Below are 22,892 nucleotides of genomic sequence, written 5' to 3' on the forward strand. Positions count from 1 at the left end.
TTAAGAAATAGCATGTCTTGAATTATGCTGGAGATAAGAATTGATCTTTTCAGAGATTTTTAATAGACTTCGAATCCCTTAATTTGAAAAGCTGCAGAGGTAAAATAATGCATAGCTTAGAGGTATTAAAAGGAATCTAAAATCAATTTTCATAGCTAGATGATCAATTGTGTGTGTTTTCTTAAAGTAGTTGCCCAGCCATTTCTTACAGCACAGGAAGGGAGAAGGCTGAATCGCTTGTTTGTCTGGTTGTCACCTCCGTTACTAGTACAGAGTAGGGTAAATTCCAAGCAGCAAGTGATTGCATTCAGGCTAAAAACATTACGTATGAACAATGCTTCAAAATCCCAGTGTTCTGAATTTTCTGAACACTTTTATTAAAAATAACCTTTCTGAGTAAAGCTACTAAACCGCTCAACAAAACTAAAATATATTCCAAAAGTTTTGAAGTTACAAACTAGTTTATTTGCTTAGAAAGAACTCTTATGGACTGAAACTGAGTTGTAGTCAAAATACTCTGTGTCTAATTATCTTCCCTTTAGTATTGCACACATATCTTTTACTAGTGCAGTGACTTTCTCACATAGGTACATTTTAAATAGTTTTCTTCAAAAATAATTTTACATTTTATAAAATTTTATTTATATATTTAAAGATATTTTAATATTTAAGTATAATACATGTCACATGAATTCTAAGTATATATAATATTTAGCAATATTATATATTATTTCCATTGGACATACTATAGTAAGCATTTTAGTATATTATTTATAATTAAAAATAATGTTCAAAAATAGTTTTCATTTTTAAATCTGTTTTGACAACAGCATCAATGGACAGGGCCCTAATTAGAAAGAAGTCATTACTAGAGCTCAGGGTTCTTTGTTGAATGAACATAGGCATCAGTTCACCAGTATCTCCTATGTTCTGAAATTTTTAAATATTAAAAGAGTAACTGGCCATTATCTTAATACATGTAACTAGTGGATGTGTGGTTAGTTTGTTAGAAAACTACTTAAACCTGTAAGACTGAACAAAAGAGCTAAATCCTTAATTTTCCAATTGGTTAATAAATTGCTGGAATTCTCAAGAACCACTTTTGTGTATAAATCTTAATTGTCCCCTCTCCCCCCCCCCCCCGCCGATGCGTCCCTCCCTCTCCCAAGCGTGGTAATAGACTGGACGCTGGGACCCTGCAGAGGGTCTCGCCTGGCAGCAGCTGGTTTCTCCAGGCAGTAAGCCCCAGCCCCCGGCTGTCGCAGGGACGATCCCGGGGACTTTTCCACCACACCTTTTGGCACAGGTCTGGCCACTGGGTTTGGGATGTGCTGGCCGAGCAGATAAGAGGGATGCTGGCGCAGAAGGTCATCACCACGTGTCCTGGGGGTAAATCTCTACCGGCCAAAACGTGGTAAGGGTGAAAGCAGGATTGCTGCTGAAAATGCTGAAGGGAATGTCTGTTTGGTGATGGTTTGTGATCTGTAGGATTACTAACCGCTGTGGGGTTGGAGCCCCCTTTGTATAGGGACCTACACAGTTAGACACACCTGCAATGCAGTTAGGCAGTAGAAGCAGCAAGAAACTATATCACCACCTTTCAGATTTCTAACCAGTGCTTTAACTGAGGAGCCCGTAAAACCTAACTCGCTGTTGCATCCTCAGGAAGATGTGGTCCCTCTCCTGGAGAGCACCAGCATGCCAGAAGAATGTTTTAAAGCAATATAAATGGGTCTCAGTTAAAACCTCCACATGATTTCAGAAGGGAGAGGCAAGGAGGGAGGAATCACCTTCAAATTCAATAATCCCCATTTTAAAGTGCATCCTATTGCAATTTATTGTTGAGTAAGAGAGGTACGTACAGTTCTGACATTTAGATTCCACTGATGTTTCAAAATTAAATGCAATATATTATGTGAAGCACATTTTCTATGAAGTATCTTTATTTTTATAAGATTTGAAGAATATATTTAGCATTGACTGTAACTTTCATTTCTCTAGCAGAGAAATACTAATTCAAGGGTTGTGTTAAAGAAATGCTTCGGGTTGGGGACATTTTTAACTGAAATGCAGACTCTTTGAAGGCTTCCAGGGAAGGGTACTTTGCCTGAAGAGTTGCATCAAAAGCTCTGCCCAGCTTCTAAACCACAAGTTTACTGCAAAGCCTAATCATTACATGTTTGTACTGAAATTCAGTCTGATGCAAACCAGGTCTATTTGTATTCGTGCCCCTACCTAGTTCAGTTTCTGGCATGTATTTAAAATGCCGGATGAAAATACACATGTGCATGAAAGTCCCCATCTGAACCGATCTCAAAGATTAAGTGGGGAAAATTCCTGAAAACTAGAATCAGAAGCTCTTACTGCCGCAGCAAAATAACAAATCATTTTGCTGGGGGAGGGCAAGCTGAGAGGGGCTCCCAGGAGCTAAACTTTAGACACGATACGAACACAGAAGACATTGGGTTTTGGGAGTTGTGTGACTGAAAATTGGACAACTACTGCCAGTCCCGAATGCAACTCCTCACCCCGCTTGAAATCACAAGTCTCTGCTTGGCCAGTGGCCCTGTCCTAAAAACAGCCATTTCTCTCCAGCACAACAACTATAAAGGGAGCCTGGGACAACTGTGTCAGCAAGCTTAGAATATCTCAAGTTGGAAGGGACCCATAAGGATCATCGAGTCCAACTTGTTGATCAGGTACCAACTAGGTACCTGAACTTCATCATGGTGGTCATCCCACCGAGCATGAGAGAGAACTTTGCTTATATCCGTTGTACGCTGAGGGCCCAGACGCAGCAGGCATCCACGACTTGCTGCCTTTTGCCAGAAAGTGCCTCCTGCCGACGATGATTTTTCTCTCCAGCAGATGGCCCAGCCAGCCCGCAGCCAGCCTTCTCTCACCATCCTGGCAGTCTCACCGCAGGTACATTTCATGGTGTCCTCTGCACGTTATGCTAGATCGGCACCTTTGAAATCAGTCTGAGTTTTAGATTATACAGAAAAGTAGTTTTATTTACACCCAACTGAATATTCATTAGTACCTTAGGAAACTGCAATTTTGAATTTGAAATGTTTCCAGCAATAGCGGCTCCATAGCAATGACGATTCAATACTACCACTTCACAGCTGCAGTTTGTGAACAGAGGGTCCCAGGTCAGTAGTGCCTGGCAAATTTATTTTCTGTAGTAACAAAGACTGAAATGGAAAGCATGCAGCTAATGCATCAATTCTGCTTTGTAAGTATGACTGTCTTACTGTCTCCTCTAAGTTACTAGAAATACCCACGTGACGTATTTCCCCTTCCAACGATCAATACCTGTTACAAAAATAAATGCTGTTCTAGATGGAAAGCTGCCATTCAACAGCACTTGATTTCCACTTGCTGTTTCCAGTAAAGCTAGATACATATTGAGACAAGACATTTACAACCATATGATCTGTGGTTTGCATGAAGTGTTGACTTTTCCACAGAAAAATCTGTACTATCTGTTAGCTTATTGGTTTCTAATGACAAAATACACCACTTCATTAATTATGCTCTTTCATGCTTTTCCTCCGTAAGAATACAAGCCTGTCTTTTCTAAACCTTACTAATCCAATCGCTCATATGTCACGTGGATTTAACTCTATGTTTGAAGGGAAGGATGCAGATTGTTTTAAGTAACATATTCTTAAAGAGAAGATGAACTGGAGTGGTGCGAGGTATCAGCAGGCTGACTCGCTGCCCTAATCATTCCGGGCCACCAGCATGGTTAGAGGCATGGACGGCAAAGGGGGGAGTGGGGCAGGAGAAGACTACTTCCAAAGTAACTGGACCTGTGAGAAATAAAATGGCAGCAACTGTTACCTGATCAACTGCCGTGTGAAAAAAAAGCGCAAGTCGGGAGATGGTGCTGCACTGGACCTTTGCTGTTGAGTTCACATCCACGAGGCACAACACAGGATTCCAGGAACCCTGATCCCGAGTGCTGGCTGAGTATTCCCACAACGTCAGACCTCTAGCTCCGGGCTTGGGTTTTGAGACTTGCATGCATGTACAAACCTGCACGTTGGCTCTATTTATGCAACATCCTAACCAGGTCCCAGGCACTGGAATTGTAAATGGCATCACATCAAGGCACAAGGGGAATATTAAGGAAAGTAGGATGGGTCTTGAGAAGTTTATACATTCATTCATGTATTTCAGTCAAATATCTAATTGTAACACCACGCTGATGTAAATAAATTTCAGATTTCACATGTAATGACTTCCACTCATGCATATTTTTAAGCTAATGCTTCTAAAATGAGACGGTTTTTCTTGCAAAATTTAGCCATCACCAATAACCGAGTGTAGTCTGAACTGAGAACAGCATATTATGCTACTCATCATTTGCATCGATTTTGTACATGCAAAATTGGGACTCTGCAGATTTGTTCCTGTACATTTTCTTTGCATTAATAAATTGAATGAATCAACATTTGCTATGGAATCCAGTTAATCTGTCCAAAGTTTTATGGAAATATGGGAATAAAGATTAGACAGTGATCCCAATTAGCTACAGATGCTGATTTTGTGATTAAGAAGTATGAAAAGAGTCTCTTGACATTCTTGTGTAATTTTCATTTGAAGAATCATAAGAACTTTGGCAAACCAAATTTAGAAAACATACACACTAGCACCACGAAACTAAGATATAAAAGCCATTTATTCAAAAAAATGTGGTGGTGTCAAATCACATACACAAGCCAATATTGAGCTACAAACACAGACCAAACAGTTCTATAAACAGAAATTGGAGTGTTCATATACGATAGTACCTGAAAAAGACCGTTAATAAAAAGGAGTCCATAAGTATTTCATTTCACTTTCTCTATATGGCTCCTTGCTGAATGTCTTTGTCTAAGTTAGTGTACAATGAGCCAGAGGTAGAGTCCCAAGTAAAGCATCTAATGCCTCAGGGCTCCATTAAAAACCTTTATTCTTCTAAACAAAAGGAAAGCCTAGCCTATAGTTTTCTGTATGACACTGAAGTAAAGCCTCTTTGCTTGAACAGTACGGCATTCCCAAGCGCATTTGGCATTAACCTAGATTGAGACTGTGCTTTGTTGAACCGTCTCAGTTCTCCTCCCCTTCAGACTCCGACTCTAGAAGAGAAGTAGAACACTTCATGTAGGTTGCACAAGGACAGTGATGTGAATAATTCTATAAAAATAACAAGATATCCTTCCAAAATTCAAATGAAAATTTTCACCACGCCTAGTACTTTCTAGGAAAGGTTGGCAGATTAAACAGAGTAAGCCAGAAAGAAACACACAGCTTAGAAGACTAAGATCTACTCTGCTACCCTCCACTGTGGAGCTCTTCATTTACAGATCTGTCACTAGAATTTTAACCAGATCACTATGAATTATGCTGGTCCTCATCTGCAGAGCCATGCCATGCGTATCTGAGCTGAGTTTAATAAAGGATCAGCATTGTTTGCTCGCTCTTCTAACCTCTATGAGTAGGCTGTAGTGCTATCATCCAGGAAGCACCCTTTAAACTATTTACTCTGCAAATATCAATCATCATCATACAGCCTATCCAGAAAGGCATATGAGGTGTAACCCTACAGCAGGTATGAAATCTGTACAAACAAATTTTTTTATGATTTGTATAGCATAAAAGTAATTTAGAAGTAGAAGGAGGAGAAGTAGAAGTAAGAAAAGTAGAAGTAATTTAGAAGTAGGAATGTACACGGTGTTTTTGTCACCTAAAGCTATTTTGCATCATACTATATTTCTGTCTGTGTTCACCTGACAGGAAAGGGCTTGCTGCCAACAAATATTACACATTAGATCAGATTTCTGAGAGCAAACACATTCTACATGTTCTTACAGTAACATTTTGTCTCCATTTGTACTGGACTTTGTAATTAAGGACATCTGGCAGAGGGGACATGCAGGAAAGGATAAAAATAAAGAGCAACAGAAAGGCATACAAGCAGAAGATTAAAAGGGGAAAAAAATGCTTAATTAGACCAAGATTGCTAGTCCAAAGTCTCAAGTGTGAAAGGAGCTACCATTTTTATACTGCTACCCGCACATGTGAATTGCTGCAGTCTTATCTGCTCCCTGGCATTACTACATATTCCCTCCAAGTTTCTAAAACCAATGGCAATAAATGGATGCAAAAGAACACTAATAATTATATCCCTATCTATTACACATGGATTGCTCTTCCCAATTGAGGTAGAATTGCTCTTCCATGCAAAAAAGATAGCTTATTTATTCAGTACAAATCGAAGTATTTTCCTATACAGAACACGAGAAAAACAAAGTTAGGGACTAAAGAAACTAGTTCCCCTCCCCAATAACTGTTTTAAAGCAGTAAATACAGACCACGTGTCTTAGCCTGACCATTCACCTAAAAGCAATTTCAACTGCAGTGGCACAGGCAGGCTTATGCTATGTTCATGTCGCCAGCGCAGATGATAATAGCAGAAAAGGCACTGATACAGAAAACTGTTAGGTTGCGCATGCTAACACCGAGGTACTTCATGCTGTCATCAGTGCAGCGTTCCTCCCTGCAGAAGCTTAAAGAATTTATCTACAGACAAGTGGTACCTGATGACTTAAGGACTTCACAAGGACACCACAAACATTAAAAAGCAGCAAGTGGTGTTAGGCTCGGGCAGGACTGGAAACAATTTGGAGCAGTCACGCCTGCTATTTTCTATTCTAAGTCTGTATACCTCTCGTGCCTGGTACAACTAAAATCTGGAAAAATAAATTTGATTTGCCAAGAGACTACCATATTTCTTTAAATGAATCCATACCTTCTTCAGCGTTTTGCAGCCACTCCACAAATTTCTTCATCTGGTCAAGAAAAACACTTTTGCCTTTAGCAACATGCGCTTCTTTATACCACTTGAGGATAGCTTCTTCACTCAGAACATCAGCTGAAATACAGATCGGTGTTTGTAAAAAATCAGTGTATTTTTTGGAGGTTAGAAGATTTTGAACATGAAGGAAGACAGATTTTTTTTTTTAAAGCAGCATAGAAGAAGTTAATACAATCACAGTGGAACAAGCTTTGCATGAACTATATTAGGCTGCAACTACAGAGTATCTGATACATATAAGGCATTCCAGATGCAATAAAACGTGTAACATATCAGGCTTAAAATAAAGTACCAAATATTGTGCTTCTGTAAAGCACAGTTCTTTATTCATCTGTTTTAAATACACCATGTAAGATGGTTGGATTAAAAAAAAAAAAAAAAAAAAAAAAAAATCAGTCTGCACATCTTAGAAGTTCCCACAATAAGAAATACCATGCTTTTTCTTGCTGTTGGATCACAGAACTGTGCATGGTTCTAGAAATCTGAAGTGACAGACACCTCCCGATTGAACAGTTAAAAGACAGCCAGTAGGGATTTTTTGCAATCGTTTTTCCCTAAAGGTTTTATATTGGTTTCAGCTAATAAGTTTTAAGGCCACTATTCAGACCACCCATTTTAAGGGACCGGCTCAGATGGACAACACAGCTGACATTTTTCTGTCAAGCATCAAGAACAAAATAGCTGTCAGTGAGGGAATGTGAGGCTGAGTGAGATTCAGAATAAAGAAATCCTAATAAACAGCACGGACACTTATTGTTTCCAACAGATGCAAATTTAGGTCTAGCAACAGACCTCTAGCCCCAGGAACAAAGCTCCTGCGATCGAGCCAAGCCAACTATCCAAGTAATTGATGGCTGTGGAGGCAAAATCTGGGATCCACAATGGCATTTTGGCAGTTACGTAATGCAAGAGGCAAGAACAAAAAAATCCAACTGTATTTGTTCTATAAAAAGACTAAAGACAGCTTTCTACATCTCATTAAAATTTCCATTCTTTTTGTCTTCGAACAAACTACCCTCACTTGCTCTGCAAAATCCACACATTCGTGTTGAGTTCTTTACTGTTTCCTTAAGCTCCTTGGTGCCGCCCCACCCATTGGGTATTTGCCTGCCAAAGTGCCAACCCTGAGCATCACCTTCTGCTTCAGCCTAAAGGTTATAGCAGATGTAGCAGGGAAGGGAGGAAGGCAAACTGAAATAAATGACACCAAAACCCCAAAGCATCTGATCAAATGAGACAGAGGGGACACATTTCACATATGCTGCTGAACAATAAACAGATGGAAGCAACCAGGGATATGTTTGAACTTAATCAAAACTACCCCAAGACATCCAACAGTAACTGAATATGAAGTCTCCCTGAAAATTAGGAATTTAGTGAGTGTGTGTGACTGGATGTTACTTTGTCTCTCAGATGCTTTTCCAAAATAAAACCTCTTCTGCACTTTGCTGCAACTGACAGTAAGCTGAAAACACAGGGAAAACTGGACTGCGCTGGCTTTGGGCTTTTTTCAGTACATATAAAGTTGCGTTTAGTGAACCCTACAAGTGGCACGTAAAGCTGTATCTTCCTGAAATCACAACCCACCACAATGAACTTTTTCTCCAATGTAACAGAAACAACTGGAGCTAAGAAAGAGGTTTCAAACATGTTGCATTAAATACTTGCCAGTAGTCGTTAGCAGCAGCTCAAAGGCATTACAGCATTTAACAAATCAGGATTTTCATTTAGCAGACCTGAAAATATTTCACATGGACTCTCGTGAAACTGCAGTTTAATCCTTGCATGTAAAAAGCTTACGTTCACCACAGAGTCCTGAAGTTCACACAACTACAGCTGCAGAATTACTCAGGGTGTGACACCTATTATGATCCTTAGGGACAGGCAAAGAAAATCAGGAGAGATTTCAGGAAAAAAGAGTAGAGCAACCTCCTCCCCAGCTCAAGCTAGCTCTTGGGTGTGGTGGACATTTAAAACCACAAAGTTGCTGTATAGAAGAAGCTGCAGAAGCCCGTTGCTGCATTACAGTCCATGTTACGACACTGCACAAGGAAGCGCTTCCAGGTAGGCACATCTCTCAGTCCAACAGTAATAGGATTTAGGTTTTGTTTTTTGATTTGCAGGCTGTAAGCTCAATGGGTTTGCTGCCAGAGAGGGAGGGGGAACTTCCCTCTCCCTCCCCAAAACACCAAACCTGGTAATAGCAGCATGCAATCTCACTATGTGCCTCGAAGATTAAAACATTTTTAAGTCAGGTGGATGAAAAATTTGCCTGTATATAACTCCATAGCAATAAGCCTCCTACACTAACAGAGAAGAACAAAACGCATTCAACTACAAAAAGGACAACCGCAACTCTCCTTTTATTTCTGAGCAGTATTATTTGTAATACAGTCATGCCTCCAGTGCTCATAAGAGATGATATTCTCCTGTCAGCACAGAGATGCTCAATTAAACAATCATGCAGGACAGGGTGTAGTTAATCATACCTGTAGGTTGCTTTGAAGCAATGGGAACACTGGGGGGGACAGGAGGAGGAAGGCAATGATTCATTTTGTATATATATAGTTATTCCTCATTAAAGTTGATTATGGATACATTTTAACAGCTGAAGCTGAACACTGTGGTTTGTGGGTGTGTACACATCATTTTCACTGCAGTCCCAGGTGATGTCAGCCCAAGAGCTGGTTTTCCTGCAGGTGCAGCCAACTGCCACTCAAACCACCCACGGCCAGAGCCTCCAGGGACATCCCTCATCAAAGGGAGAAGCTGCAGAGCAGAGAGACTGAAGAGCCCGGTGTCTTTACTGCAGGGCTAACTGGAAAGTTACTTGAAGTTCAGGTCTCAACTTTGTACTAAATCATCCACTTCGAATGAATTTCTGCTTTCAACTCAAACTGCGTAGCCATCGGCAGTAGAGGGAAAAGCACACCCTGTCAGCTGCCACCACAGTCAATCAATCTGCAAAATTCAACTCCACTGCAGCTAACTCAGTTGGGAGGACAAAGCCTTAAGGCAAGGGCTCTTTCAGTGCAAGGAATGCCACCCACAGTACAGTTATGGTCTTTACGGTATTTTTTTTTTTGGCTGGGAAAATTTTGCATTCAGTACCAAAAGAAAGTACTTGAATAATGGAGATATTTAAAGATAATTGTGTTCCATCAAAAAACAAAACCCGTGTATCGAGTGAGACTTGAAGATTCAGTTCTTGTAAGCACAGGATTCCTGCAGCGTTTGAAAAGACAGTCTGCATCGTTTGGTTACAACATCTCCGTCCTGCAGAGGAGTATCCCTGATGCCTAATTGTGCTGCCGCAAACCAGAGTACTGCTTCACATGTACTTGTGATTTATTTTTTTCGGTATGTTGTAAACGTTGTCTTGAATTCTAATACAAAAGTACACAGAGGCTTTGTGCCTGCTAAGGGTGTTTGCTGTTCAAAGGGTGAAATTCTGATCCTCATGAAAGGAATGGTTATTAATTTCAATAGCGTCATGATTTCACATTTCAAATTTCCAGGTTGGACACAAACTAAAAGAAAGGAGATTCTGCAAGTGAATATGATATATAGCATGAAATGCAGTAACAACAATGCCTATTTTACCCATAGTTAAGGGACACACTGCAACATGGAATGGACTAAAAAACAACATACATCTTAGTGCAAGCGTAACTAGCAAGAAGGCTGGCAAACTTATTAGGTGTCACTCAGGAGAATTCTGTAATTCTTATTCTGCAACTGGCTTTTAGATTATTGGTCAAAATGCAGCTGGCAGATTTACAATTGCACTGGCTTTAAGTGATAACCAGAGAAGCAACATCATAGCCAGGGATCAGTACAGAACTGGACAGCTTATTTTTCTCTATACTGTACCAGTAACACAGAGATAAATAATAATAATAATAATAATAATAATAATAATAATAATGTCAACAAGCTTTAACTGACTACAGAACTGCTCTTTCAGATTATACCTACAAGCTGGTAAGAAGCTGCTGCCACGTAAGGGAAAACAGGGCTTGGGCTTTCACTGGGGGCAAAGTGGATATTCCTCCTTGTTTAGAGACAGAATAAAAAAAAAAAAAAAAAAACAACACAGGCTTTCAAGACCTTCTAGGTGCTAATGAGCCCCACTGTTCCTGTTAATATGTTTAGGTATTTCCAGGTAATTCCTAGGAAAGTAATCCAAGGGCTATTTTATGATGGACATGTGGGAAGGATTTAAATACAAGATGTTGGACATGATGAGAATAGTCATACAACTAAATTTGTCAAAGCATGAGTGGCATTTGGTGCCTATCATCACTGATGACTATCTTCATGCCCAGGAAGTACTCCCTCGTAATGAGTAATAAGCAATAAACTGTCCACATTCATGCAGATAGATAGCTGCATTTCTGTCTGCCCATCCAGAGATACTTCAGATGCCTTTATTTGTCACTAGAAAGAGTTCATTAGGTACCCTGAAACCTCTCCAGATCCTGTGCAGGTTACACTTGAAGCACAACAGAAAAGGGAAACATGGGCATCTGCTGTTCGCTCACCGCCAACATAGCCAGTAATAGCTTTTGGGGGCTGTTTTCCTTGACTGTGAGGAAACAGAAGATATGCTGTCATCAGCAACTTATCTACAATAAAGTGTATGTCTCTAAAAAGACTTGATGGCTTGCTTCTAGTGGATAGGTATGAACTGGGGAGAAGGAGAGGGTGAGATCTACCAGTACTGAAACGAAGTAGAGGCAGGCAGCATGGCTCTGGACAAGCCAAAGCCATGAGCCGTTAAAGCTCGATAACATCATGTAAGAGAAACGGGAATTGGAGGACTAGCGCTCCCAGAATCTTCCCTGGTTAACGCAGTAGCATGTCCTCACCTAATGGACACTGTTTAACTCCAAATCTGCCTTAAATAGATGGAGCTGATGACTTCCTTACTGCGCCCAGCGCTCAGAAGGGCCCTGCGGCTAGTGGCTGCAAAGTCAGGCAAGCAGTTGCTAGTAGGCAGCAGTTAATCTGCCAAACAGAGCAGATCCAGCTTCAGCCTAAATGAGGCCAGGAAGGGCTGGCAGCTGTGCTGCCACTTGACTGCATCAGATGGCAGAGAGGCAGGTGCTCCGACACGCCTGCCCAAGATATTCCAGGCAGAAATACTGGCATGGCGAGTATTGCACATGCTGGACACGCTTAGCTCACGGCTTCCACCGACAGGCCACACAGTAGCTCCAAACACTCTTCTAGACATCATGCAAATCCTAAACAATATCATGGCACCTGTAGTGCTGAGGCTAAAGTCTTCTCACCCTTCCTAACAAGCCTGCCCAAGCACATCTCCAGAGTCAGAACAAGAGCATGCGGGGTGAGCGGAGTAGATGGGAACTGGTTCTTGGAGCATGTTAAGTTTAATGTACAATTTAGTGATTTATTTTCTTTTTCTTAAATACTTTGGAACGTCAGGGTTGCTCTTGCAGGCTAACGCAGTAAAGAATTTACAAAAATTTTGAACAGAATCCTACACAAGACCACGGTTTAACCATCACTTATAGTCTGAGTGCACAGCAACTACGACGCTCATTCACCACATCCAAAGTGAATTTTCTTTTCCAAAGAAAACTGAATAAAGTGCTTGCTGCAGGTTGCAGTTTCAAGTTTGTCCTCAGTCATTAACAGTGTTTACAAACTGTAGAATTTAAGGGCAGAGGGACAAGGTGTATTGCTTTTTCATCTGATCATTGAGGCCACGCTGTATTGACACAAGGATGGAAATAAATCCACATGATTCACTTACTTCTGCCTTCTGAAGCCATGAAATTATTTTAACAGTTTGAACTTGTTTGCCTTGCACATGTACCTGCACACAACAGGGTGAATAAAGATCAACACCGGGTTTCTACTCCTGCTGATTTTTCTCATTCAACTATTTATAGCAAGAATGTCAGAACAAACTGTTTGGCACCCACCCATCACATGCAGTTCAAGACCATCAGTCTCTATGACAACCCAATCAGAATAAACTTGCAAAGAAGTCAGCTTCACAATAAAAAATAAATTCTTCAAACTATGGCACCTGCAAGAAATTGGCAGGGAAAGGAAAAGGGAAAGAAGAATAAGGAAAGCTTCTTCTGGCACGGAGGGAGTAATAAAAAAAAAAAACACCAAAAAAAACCCACAACCCTGAAAAATCTTCCTGCCAAGAGGGTTTGCACTTTCAAGGTTTCTTAAAACCAAGCTCTAATCTACTTTTTAAATCTGCCAGGAATTTATAGAAATGTCTTCCTAGAACCGGTTTTATACAAGAACTAAACTGCACTTGAACAGACTGTGGACAGTGCTTGGATCCTGCTCATGCTTCTTGACTATGGGATAAACACAACAGAGAGAGAAGGGTGTGTTTTGGCTTTTCCTGCTGCCACGTGCTCCTTTGAACTATCAAAGCATGAGGTATTTCAGAGTTCAACTCCAACGCAACCTTCTCATATGCAATACCTGGAGAATGTCTGTTTCCTATTACATCGTAGGTGAGTAGTTGGCATAAAGAATCCACACAGAGCGTGCAACAGTGGATATAGACTTTTACCTTTATAAAAGAGTACCACTATCTTCTGAAAGGCTTTCATGAAGTGGATGTTGTCATAACAGTACTCCTGCACCTTCTGGAGAAGAATCAACTCTGACTGGCCTTGAGTGCTGAACACAGCAAGCAGGGGGGCATATTGCTGAAAGGAAGAGAGAGTAAAAACAAAATGCATGTCAGTATACTGAACATAAAAATAAACAATTTTTTTTAATGTATGCATCACGAACTTCATCCCTGAAAATCTGTTTTACTGAAACCTCAGATTTACTTGCCAATTGCATTTACTTAAACACATACAATGTATATACATAAATATCCATGAGCTTCTGTAACATGTGCTGCATGCTATGAGCTAAAATTCAGTACCACTTATGGATACTGAGTTTTGTAAAATCAATTTATAAAGTCCGCATCTTGGAGTACTGCTGTTCGTATGTTTCACAAGGTAGCATGCTGCTGATTCAGGAGTGATGTTTTATTGATGTCCGTAATGAAAGACATCCAAAGACGAAGCACATAAAAATACAAATCTGTAGTTTCACAGGGATTTCAGAAGTCCCAGGAAATTGAATTAAATTATTCCAGGTTAACTGTGATCAAATGTCATTATTTTTTCTCATTATCACCATCAGAGTATCATGACAACCTTTGCTTTGATAAACAGCAATGTTTTCAAAGCACAGCATTAACTGCTAACTTTATTCTGACAACACAATAGCATTTCATTGTCTTTTCCTGGAGTTTATTAATATAATAAAAGATAAAGCAAAAACTTTTTTGTTATGAATCTTTTTTCTCTGATTTCAGATCTTAAAATAAAAAAAATACATCAAAGGACCATATCCTGTTCACTCTTTCCTTAAAAACTACAGTGTTTATATCCATACCTCTCCAATTTCCTTTCCTCTTAGCTTGTAGTGAGTCTAGCTAAGACTGCAATCTTAAATCTAAGGTAATATTGATAGCATTTTTCAGAGCTTAAGGAAGATTAATTACCCTTAATCTTCAGAGCCCCTGGACAAATATACATCAAGGTTACTATTTAAATTGTTCTTGCACTGCTCAGCTCAGCCTTTCTTCATCGTTTTCAGTAGCACTGTCAGTTCAGCATTTTTCAGCTGGATTTGCAGTGGCCTGATATCGCAGAGTTCTGGTCTATGCGAGCAGGGCTGCTGCTGGATGCGGTCAGGTAACAAACCACCTATCACTAGCAGCACGGATGGACACGTTCGGAAGTACATACACTTCAGGACTTATTTACAAGGGGCTAAATCCTGAGGGTTTTACTCAACATGATCCACAGGAAAAAAAAAACAACTATTAAAACACATGAAAATTGACTAAAATATGAAAAGTTGGTCCAGAATGTCTTTTGCAAAATAATTATCAGCTATTAATTTAAAGACAGAGAAAGCAAGAAATCACACAGCAACTGTAACAAGAGCAGCTAGGCAGGCAGGCAGTATTACTACTCTTGAAAGAAACTTCCTTACAAAGTAACTATGAGAAATTACTAGATGTAGCTAACACCAGAGGTTGAGTTTTTCCACTTCTGGCAGGTATAGCCACATCTTTAGAAACAACGTTACTGTTTTGGTAAAAGCAGTGCAAAACTTGTGCAGGCTTTGGGTAACAAGACTCCCTCTTTTTACCCTTTTGCCCCTTGAAGCATCCAGCTGATATCTAGGCACGTTGCAGGGAGGCAGGGCAATATACATTGCAGTTCATTTATTTAACAGCATCCGCAGAATACACTCCCATCCCCAGATTTGTGAAGTGCTGCTGTCTATAAATGTTAAGTAATTTATAAAATAAATCCTATTTTTTCACTTTAGAAGTAAGATACCTTCATTTTGCCACGTCTGACTGACTCCCTTCACATTCCTCTCTCACTCCTCAACTGGTACAGACTTGCAATTGTAAGTTTCACAAGTGTCTAACTGACTAAGCAACCATAAAATTAGCTTCCTCTCACTGCCGGCTGAGCTCAGTGGCATTATTTTCCATTTGCCTCAGGTTAGGTAGCAGTGGATCAGCAGCTGCAGTGTCATGAAGCTCACACCACAGCCTCGCCTGCAGTGCGAATTCTCTGGAAGACTCTCCCCACCCACGGGGAATGTCTCTTCTCTGCACTGGAGGTGGCCTAGGGGCCAAGCCCCAGTGTCATAGTGAGGTTACTGGGATGATGAAGAGCTTATCCTATAAGATTCAGGGTTTAACAGCTTGCCCTGTCTCCTCCTGAGTTCAGCTCCTGCCGGTCCTGCCATGCGGATGGCACATGTAGCATTTACTGGTCCATGGCTGCCCACCACCTCCATTAGGAAGCCACCCATCCAGTAAAGCTTGTTAAGAACTGTAAACTAGGTCAATATTCTGTGCCTTGACACGTCTTTTCAGGGGTCCCTTGTATATGGCTTACTAAAAGAAATCCAATAAATTCAAGAGACTGGTACCCAGATGTGAAAGCTTTGGGAACTGTGCTTTGTGAAAGTTATCTGTCAGGTACAGCCATACAAGAATAAATCCCACCACCTGGCATGTCCCATGTCAAGTATGTATTTATACGCACCCTGACTCACGCCACCAGGGCAAAACTACTCCATGACTGTTTCAGGGCATGTCGACACACAGGAGGGCACAGGAACTAGGCTCTGTGTCACGCTAACAGCGTTAATCTGATTTCTGCAGTTGGCTCACACATTGCATCAGCTAAAAGCCCAAAGAGAGGAATCCAAGATCTGTCTCTACCTATCCATAGAGGAAGAATGTGAAACAAATGCTGTTCATTTTTGAACACTGAAAAGTAAAGAAGCAGCTAGGAAAGTCTAAATTTCTATTTCTATTGCTTCTGTTAAAATCTTTCCTGCAAGTGCAAATAGTAAATACCCCATACAAATTTGTCCTCTGTTTTTAGACAGTGGATGTGGCTAGAAAGATGCCTATCTTATATAGGCAAGATGCCTTACCTGATTTAGTGGGGTGGCATACATAGCTGATGGCTTGGGTCAGTGAGATGCACAGGACTAAGCATCCAGTCAACAATATTTGTACAAAGCCAGCTATGTTTCTCTTTTCCCAATGTTCAAATATTCCAAAAAGTGTTTGTTAATTTGCCCTGCAGTACTAGACAATAAATTTCAATGGATACTCTGTTACAACTCAAAGAGATATGATCAATTTTTACATCAAAAGAACAAGAAAAACTGTCTCTCCTCCTTCTGGAAACTATCTCGTCTTCCTACTGCTATTTGGGTCACTTGAGAAGACTTCAAGGCATTCAATTTTACCATCAAAGACTACACTAGATCCCAAGCGACTACATTTCTAGGATGACTGATTGGGAAACCAAATTCAGATGAAAGGACAGAAGCAGTAGGAGCTAAACCAGCGTGGGAACTCCCAAGTATGGAGAGGCATCCAATATGAAGAAGAAAGGAATTCAGATCAAGCTTAAGATCTATTTTACCATCAAGAATACAGTACAGATTACTTCTGTCCTAGGACAAATCTTCGCAGCCCTGGCTATGACTGAGTATTCTTTTGCTCATGGTTTACCAGCTTAAAAGGACTAATTCTGCTGAAAAGCCTCTCTGCCTCTGTTCTCAGTTCAAGTGTCTTGCACTGCACAATTCCTTCATACTTAGATGAGGAATACCAACCATAGCAATGACTCTGACACCTCTGCATTGTTTTTAGGTTTTGAGTTTTTCTTCCACTCCAAGGTCGTAAGAGTTTTTGTACCAACATGCAATTGTGATACTGCAATCTGTCATCACTTAGCAAATTACACCCCGTCTTTCTATGCATTCAGTTCTCTCATCCACCAGGACAGTACCTGAATCAGAGAGTAAACACACTATACAGTGCACGTGCTCTCAAGCCAGCTCCTGGCTTATTAGCTGACAAGTCGCTGAGTATGCAGCTCCCACAGTCAACATCGGCGACAACCTTTTCACAGATTCTGAGCTCAGCAGTCCTGCTTGGATCTAACCAGCTCTGTGCAAAGCCAGCACAGGTGCCACCTCACTATGGTCCCAAAACTTCTTTGCTTCTGGCAAAGACATTGCAAAGGCAGTTCCTGCAGGCCTACTAGTCACGTCTGAGCAGAGCTGAGTCTCAGCATTTGCTTAGCATTGTCTCCAAGGCAAGAAGCCTCTCAGGATCCAGCGCACTGAGAAAGCACAACGCAGAGGTGCTCGGGCTATGACCACCTCCGTTTGCCCTGGTTCTCTGCACTGTATGCCTCAGGGCATTCAATAATCTGAACTACCTCAATTTTGCATTCGACTAAAGAAGAAGGGACTATACACAATGCTTGGTGTGCTCAGTGTCAGCCCTCAAAACTCTAAATCTCCTGGATTTAAACAGGTAAAAACTTGACAGCTGTAGAATGTATGCTGTTAATTCACAGCAGCCCTTCCCCCCTTCACCCATGCACGCACCTTTAGATGTTTGAGGGCTTGCTCTGCAACCAGCTCTTCTTTCTTGTTCCATTCCACAGCATTCATGACACAGGTCCACAGGAGACCGATCACTGCTGGCTCTGGCAGCTCATTTCTTTTCATTTCCTCTTTTACATAAAGCACTACCTGGAGCAGGAAATAAACTGCTGTCTTAAGTAACATTTCCAATCAACCAGAAACGATGCTGACTTACCAAATACTTGCAGTCATTTACAAATAACACCACGGTATAGAAGTAATAAGAAACAAAATTACAACAAGAATAATAAAAAGGAAGCATTTAGCATGTTTTTATTTAGCAACATTACTATTACTTGACAAGTTTTGTCCCTCCCCTCCAACCTAACAGTTAATGCGATTAAATGAAATACATTCTCATCAAGTATAACTGAACAAAAAACCCCAAACCCCGTAGTCAGCTGCACTTGCAAATCCAGAGGATGTTTTGTTGCTTTAGTCTTAAGCACAGAGTGAACTGATGAATAAATTAAAATAATTTGAAAAAAGACAGATGAAATCTATGAGGTGCTCCTATCTGCTCCTCTGTACCTACTGTTGATTTACGTCTTTGACTATTATTATATAAACAGAAGTTGTAAAAAACCACTCTTTACCTCTTTAATTGGGCATTCCTGAGAGAGACGTTCTTGTAGCTCTTTTTGAAGTTCTTTACGAGTCCCCAGTGACTGCTGAACTCTAAGGAAATCTGAGAGCTCTTTTAGACCTGCTTCAGTAAAATACTTGGCAAAATGGTCCACATTCTGCCGGTTGGCTGGAAATAGTTCCTAAAAAGACAGGAATGCTCTCCGTTAAATAAATAACCAACTATGACCCTTGACAGAATGGAAGGAACATTTTTTAAGAATGAACAGTGGGAATCACCTGGTACTGCACTTAAAAAAAAGTCAGTGTTTGTATTAACACTGGAAAAGTCAACACTTCATTCATGATGTTGTGTTTTGTTATAGCGGAGGGAAAAATGATGGTCAGTTACGCAAAAAACCTAAGACCCTCTCCACACGAAGTGCATGTACTTATGAATAGCTGTGAGCTTAAGATGTCGCTCAAAACAGTCCTCAGAGAAACTATACCTTTTCCAGACTCTAAAGAGTCTTGTAGGGAAAGTACAAAGGAATAGACGGTAAAGCCGTTATATGCAAAGCACATTTACCATGCCCTCCCAGTGCGTCCACACATTTACCTCTTAAGAAAAATACACTTAGCAATACATATATGGCCCAGGCACCCTGGCCTGATGTCGCTACTCTGCTGAGCAATGATTACCACTAATGCATCATTTAACAAAAATCACAAAATCCACTTTGTACTGTTAACATTAACTCCTGTAGGCATTTCTAATTGAAAGAAACTGTCAATCTATGATTTATGAAAGTCCAGCTACTTAGAAAAGTTAAAATTATTCTTAAAAATTGCTACAGCAAATGACCCATCTTGGCAAGGATTCAATGGCATTTGCTTACCATCCAGTTCTTGGTGTCTAACAACCATTTGCGGGATGGATAGCACTTTTTTTTTTCCACAAAAAAGCTAGAGACCCTCAATCTGTTTACTTACTGAAAATGAGACTAAGAAGAAACTATCATGAAGGCATCTATTACAACCCCATGCAGCGCTACAGGCTTGGGGAAGAGTGGCTGGAAAGCTGCCTGGCGGAAAAGGACCTGGGGGTGCTGTTTGACAGCCGGCTGAACATGAGCCGGCAGTGTGCCCAGGTGGCCAAGAAGGCCAATGGCATCCTGGCCTGTATCAGAAATAGTGTGGCCAGCAGGAGTAGGGAAGTGATCGTGCCCCTGTACTCGGCCCTGGTGAGGCCGCACCTCGAATACTGTGTTCAGTTTTGGGCCCCTCACTACAAGAAGGACGTCGAGGTGCTGGAGCGTGTCCAGAGAAGGGCAACGAGGCTGGTGAGGGGTCTGGAGAACAAGTCTTATGAGGAGCGGCTGAGGGAACTGGGGTTGTTTAGCCTGGAGAAAAGGAGGCTCAGGGGAGACCTCATCGCTCTCTACAACTACCTGAAAGGAGGTTGTAGCGAGGTGGGTGTCGGTCTCTTCTCCCAAGTAACAAGCGATAGGACAAGAGGAAATGGCCTCAAGTTGCGGCAGGGGAGGTTTAGATTGGACATGAGGAAAAATTTCTTTACTGAAAGACTGGTTAAACATTGGACCAGGCTGCCCAGGGAAGCGGTTGAGTCACCACCCCTGGAGGTATTTAAAAGACAAGTAGATGTGGCACTTAGGGACATGGTTTAGTGGGTGGTGGTGTTGGGTCGACAGTTGGACTTGATGATCTTAGAGGTCTTTTCCAACTTCAGTGATTCTATGATTCTTTTCTATGATTCTATGCTAGGCAACATCATCTGATACTTTATAGTTCTTTAATATAGCAGCATAATGAGAGCCAATAGCCAAAAGCTTAAGTCAGTCAAGTTTGAAATCGAAGTAAGATGCAGTTTGCTTTTCTCCCCATCTCTAATAAAAAGTGTAATTAGCCCATTTCCCATCTTTATGGCAAACTATTTATGACTTGGACTCTTAAAATCAAATACAAATTGAAGATATGAAGGGGTGTGGGAGGTTGCTTCACTTCTGAAAGATTCTTGCCTAATCATAAATTATTGAGGTAGAAACAGGAAATACTGCTGAAATTCTTCAGGCAGTGCTACACAGGATGTAGTGCATTTGATTGGATTATCACAGCAGCAATCTTCTTGAGGATTAAAAAAACCCCTATCGATCTTCAGAAAGACACTGGGAGAGAAAGGCACATGACATTGCTGCATATTCATACATACTCTGAGGTATTCCTCAGGCCATTGCTGCAAATCCAGAACACAGGTTTTGATTCCAAAGGCTGAAAGCCTTCCTGCATTGCTCTTACTAGGTCTGCTGTCATCACTGCAGGACCATTTATGCTACCCAGATGGCTACTGCTGCAGAAAATGAGTTTACTCATTAAATAGTATAGCTTTCGCTATACTGGGAAATATACTGCGAAATATATAGCTTTCGCTATACTATTTAAACACTGTTGCTTTGGAAACTTGTATTCTAATCATAACCCTTTATACTTTATTTATTATTTACAAAAGTAAAACATATTTCAGAAAAATAAAAATCCTCACGCACAGTTGCTGGTGGTGTCTGTTTTGTTAGCAGCAGTTAGAAAAAAACCCGTTTAATTAATTCCCAAGCCCCATATATACAGTCTTTCAGACGGCATTTAACTACAGGAAAAATAGAGACAGAATGTAAAAACATGTGATATTTAATATTCCTGAACCTGTATCAATGCTACAGCCATAACAATATTGCTGCGATTCAAAATATTTAAAAAATGCTAAGAGAGTCTGAGGGGGAGTTAACATGCTTAAAGCAAACTACCATCTGCGTTTTATTTCCTTCTCTTTCCCAAGGAGAGATAAGGATTATTGAAAATATGTTGTACTTACTAGCAATCTCTTATCAAGGTTGGCTTTTCTTAAAGCAGAGGTAACAGAATTGGCATCTTTCTCTGCCATCCATGCTTTAAAAAGCTTTACAGCGAAAGAGGCTGCAATCCCTGTTTGAGAAAAAACACAAAACATGCTTCAGGAATTTTCAACATTAATTAGAGATGGCTCTAAGAATTACAAGGTTACAAAATGGTTACAAAAATGTGGAATGAAAATACATTTATGACAAGGGGACCAAACATGTAGAGCTGAAATGCTCATATTTTTCTTTAACGCAGTATTAATTTTCTGAATTATGCTAGATTGTTTGAAAATCTTTTCATTCTCTATCACCCAGCTCCATTCAATTGTTCAAAGATTTTCTTTCCAATTATTTTTCCTACCTCCCCAATTTACAGACCAAGTCCAATATAAAAGGAAAAATTATGCGTTAAATCAGTTAGGAAATGAAGGCACAAAATAATAAAGGATAGTCAGGAATAAGAACTGAAAAAACACATCTTCAAAGGGCTTTTTAGCAAGTCCTGGAATAGGGTTAAATAACTTTGCAACTTCAAGGTAACCGATTGTACCCTGTCCTCCTAGGAGGCATTTAGTAGCTGGTAGGACGAGGCACAAACACTATTTTAAGTAGAAAAATTCCTTCCTCGAGGCACAACTTAGTATTTTGTGCATTAAATCAAACAAACTCTACCTCCGCTAGCTGTAGCTTTCCCAGGGCAGCTGAGAAACCATTAGCTCCACACCTCCTATTTCCCTATTTCCTAGAGCAGCACCACCAGGGCTCTGCTCCAGCTTCTCGGCTGCAAGCAGCAAGTACAGGGAGCTGAAGGAAGCTGAAAGGTCTCAGAGATGGAGACCCAGCTCATCCTGGAGGAAGGTGCCCTGTAGGCCAGTTACGCTTCTCCATACTACACTCATATCAACATTTACAGTGCTATTGAGGGTGGTGATAATGATAACGGTATACTATGCTACAGCCAGTCATTATAATTTTCTGTTTCACTTCCAGTCCTGAAGCTCTGAGAGCTAGATGGGACCTACCGGTAGGAAGTAGCTTTGTCATTCTTAGCCACTTTCTAGATAGATATCCATTCTTTTTATTTCTAGGACACATTGACTAAATGAGTCATCAAACAAGAACAGAAGAGATTATTCCCAGAGCAGTGTAAACTTCATTAACATTCATTACAGATCTTGACTGTTATGATAGTTTTGGCAACCTTATATCAAGAGTTTAGTCGTAAGGCACGATCCTTAGAGAAGTACTATATGGAGCCATGGATGCACAATGCCATGCCAAAAGAGGCCTACAGATGCTACTTTGGGCTTGTTTTACATGTTGTACAGCAGGTTCCAAGTGAAACCAGCATGATGCGGCGATCATAAGTTCTGTGGGCTGACTAGTCAAGACTGCCAAAGCCTGGTCAACCAACAGGGGACCTAGGTGTAACATCCACCCGTAATTTCTGAACCTGCACACACAGTTCAGCATATCTGATGTACTTATGAGTTCAA

General features: G+C 40.7%; 1 protein-coding gene across 1 annotated transcript in view; it reads right to left on the minus strand.

Moving 5' to 3' along the window:
* Positions 1 to 4,672: 4,672 nt before the first annotated feature.
* Positions 4,673 to 22,892, minus strand: part of BZW2 (basic leucine zipper and W2 domains 2) — a 62,110-nt gene continuing 43,890 nt past the window's right edge. Inside the window, exons 7-12 of the mRNA XM_076331390.1 lie at positions 21,372 to 21,481; positions 18,517 to 18,687; positions 17,882 to 18,028; positions 13,440 to 13,578; positions 6,803 to 6,925; positions 4,673 to 5,129 (exon numbers count right to left, since the gene is read on the minus strand). Coding sequence (XP_076187505.1) covers positions 5,101 to 5,129; positions 6,803 to 6,925; positions 13,440 to 13,578; positions 17,882 to 18,028; positions 18,517 to 18,687; positions 21,372 to 21,481 — 719 coding nt within the window. The 3' untranslated portion in view covers positions 4,673 to 5,100. The remainder of the gene's footprint in view (positions 5,130 to 6,802; positions 6,926 to 13,439; positions 13,579 to 17,881; positions 18,029 to 18,516; positions 18,688 to 21,371; positions 21,482 to 22,892) is intronic.

The sequence above is a fragment of the Aptenodytes patagonicus genome, chromosome 2, assembly GCF_965638725.1.
Source record: "Aptenodytes patagonicus chromosome 2, bAptPat1.pri.cur, whole genome shotgun sequence".
NCBI classification, from domain to species: Eukaryota; Metazoa; Chordata; class Aves; order Sphenisciformes; family Spheniscidae; genus Aptenodytes; species Aptenodytes patagonicus.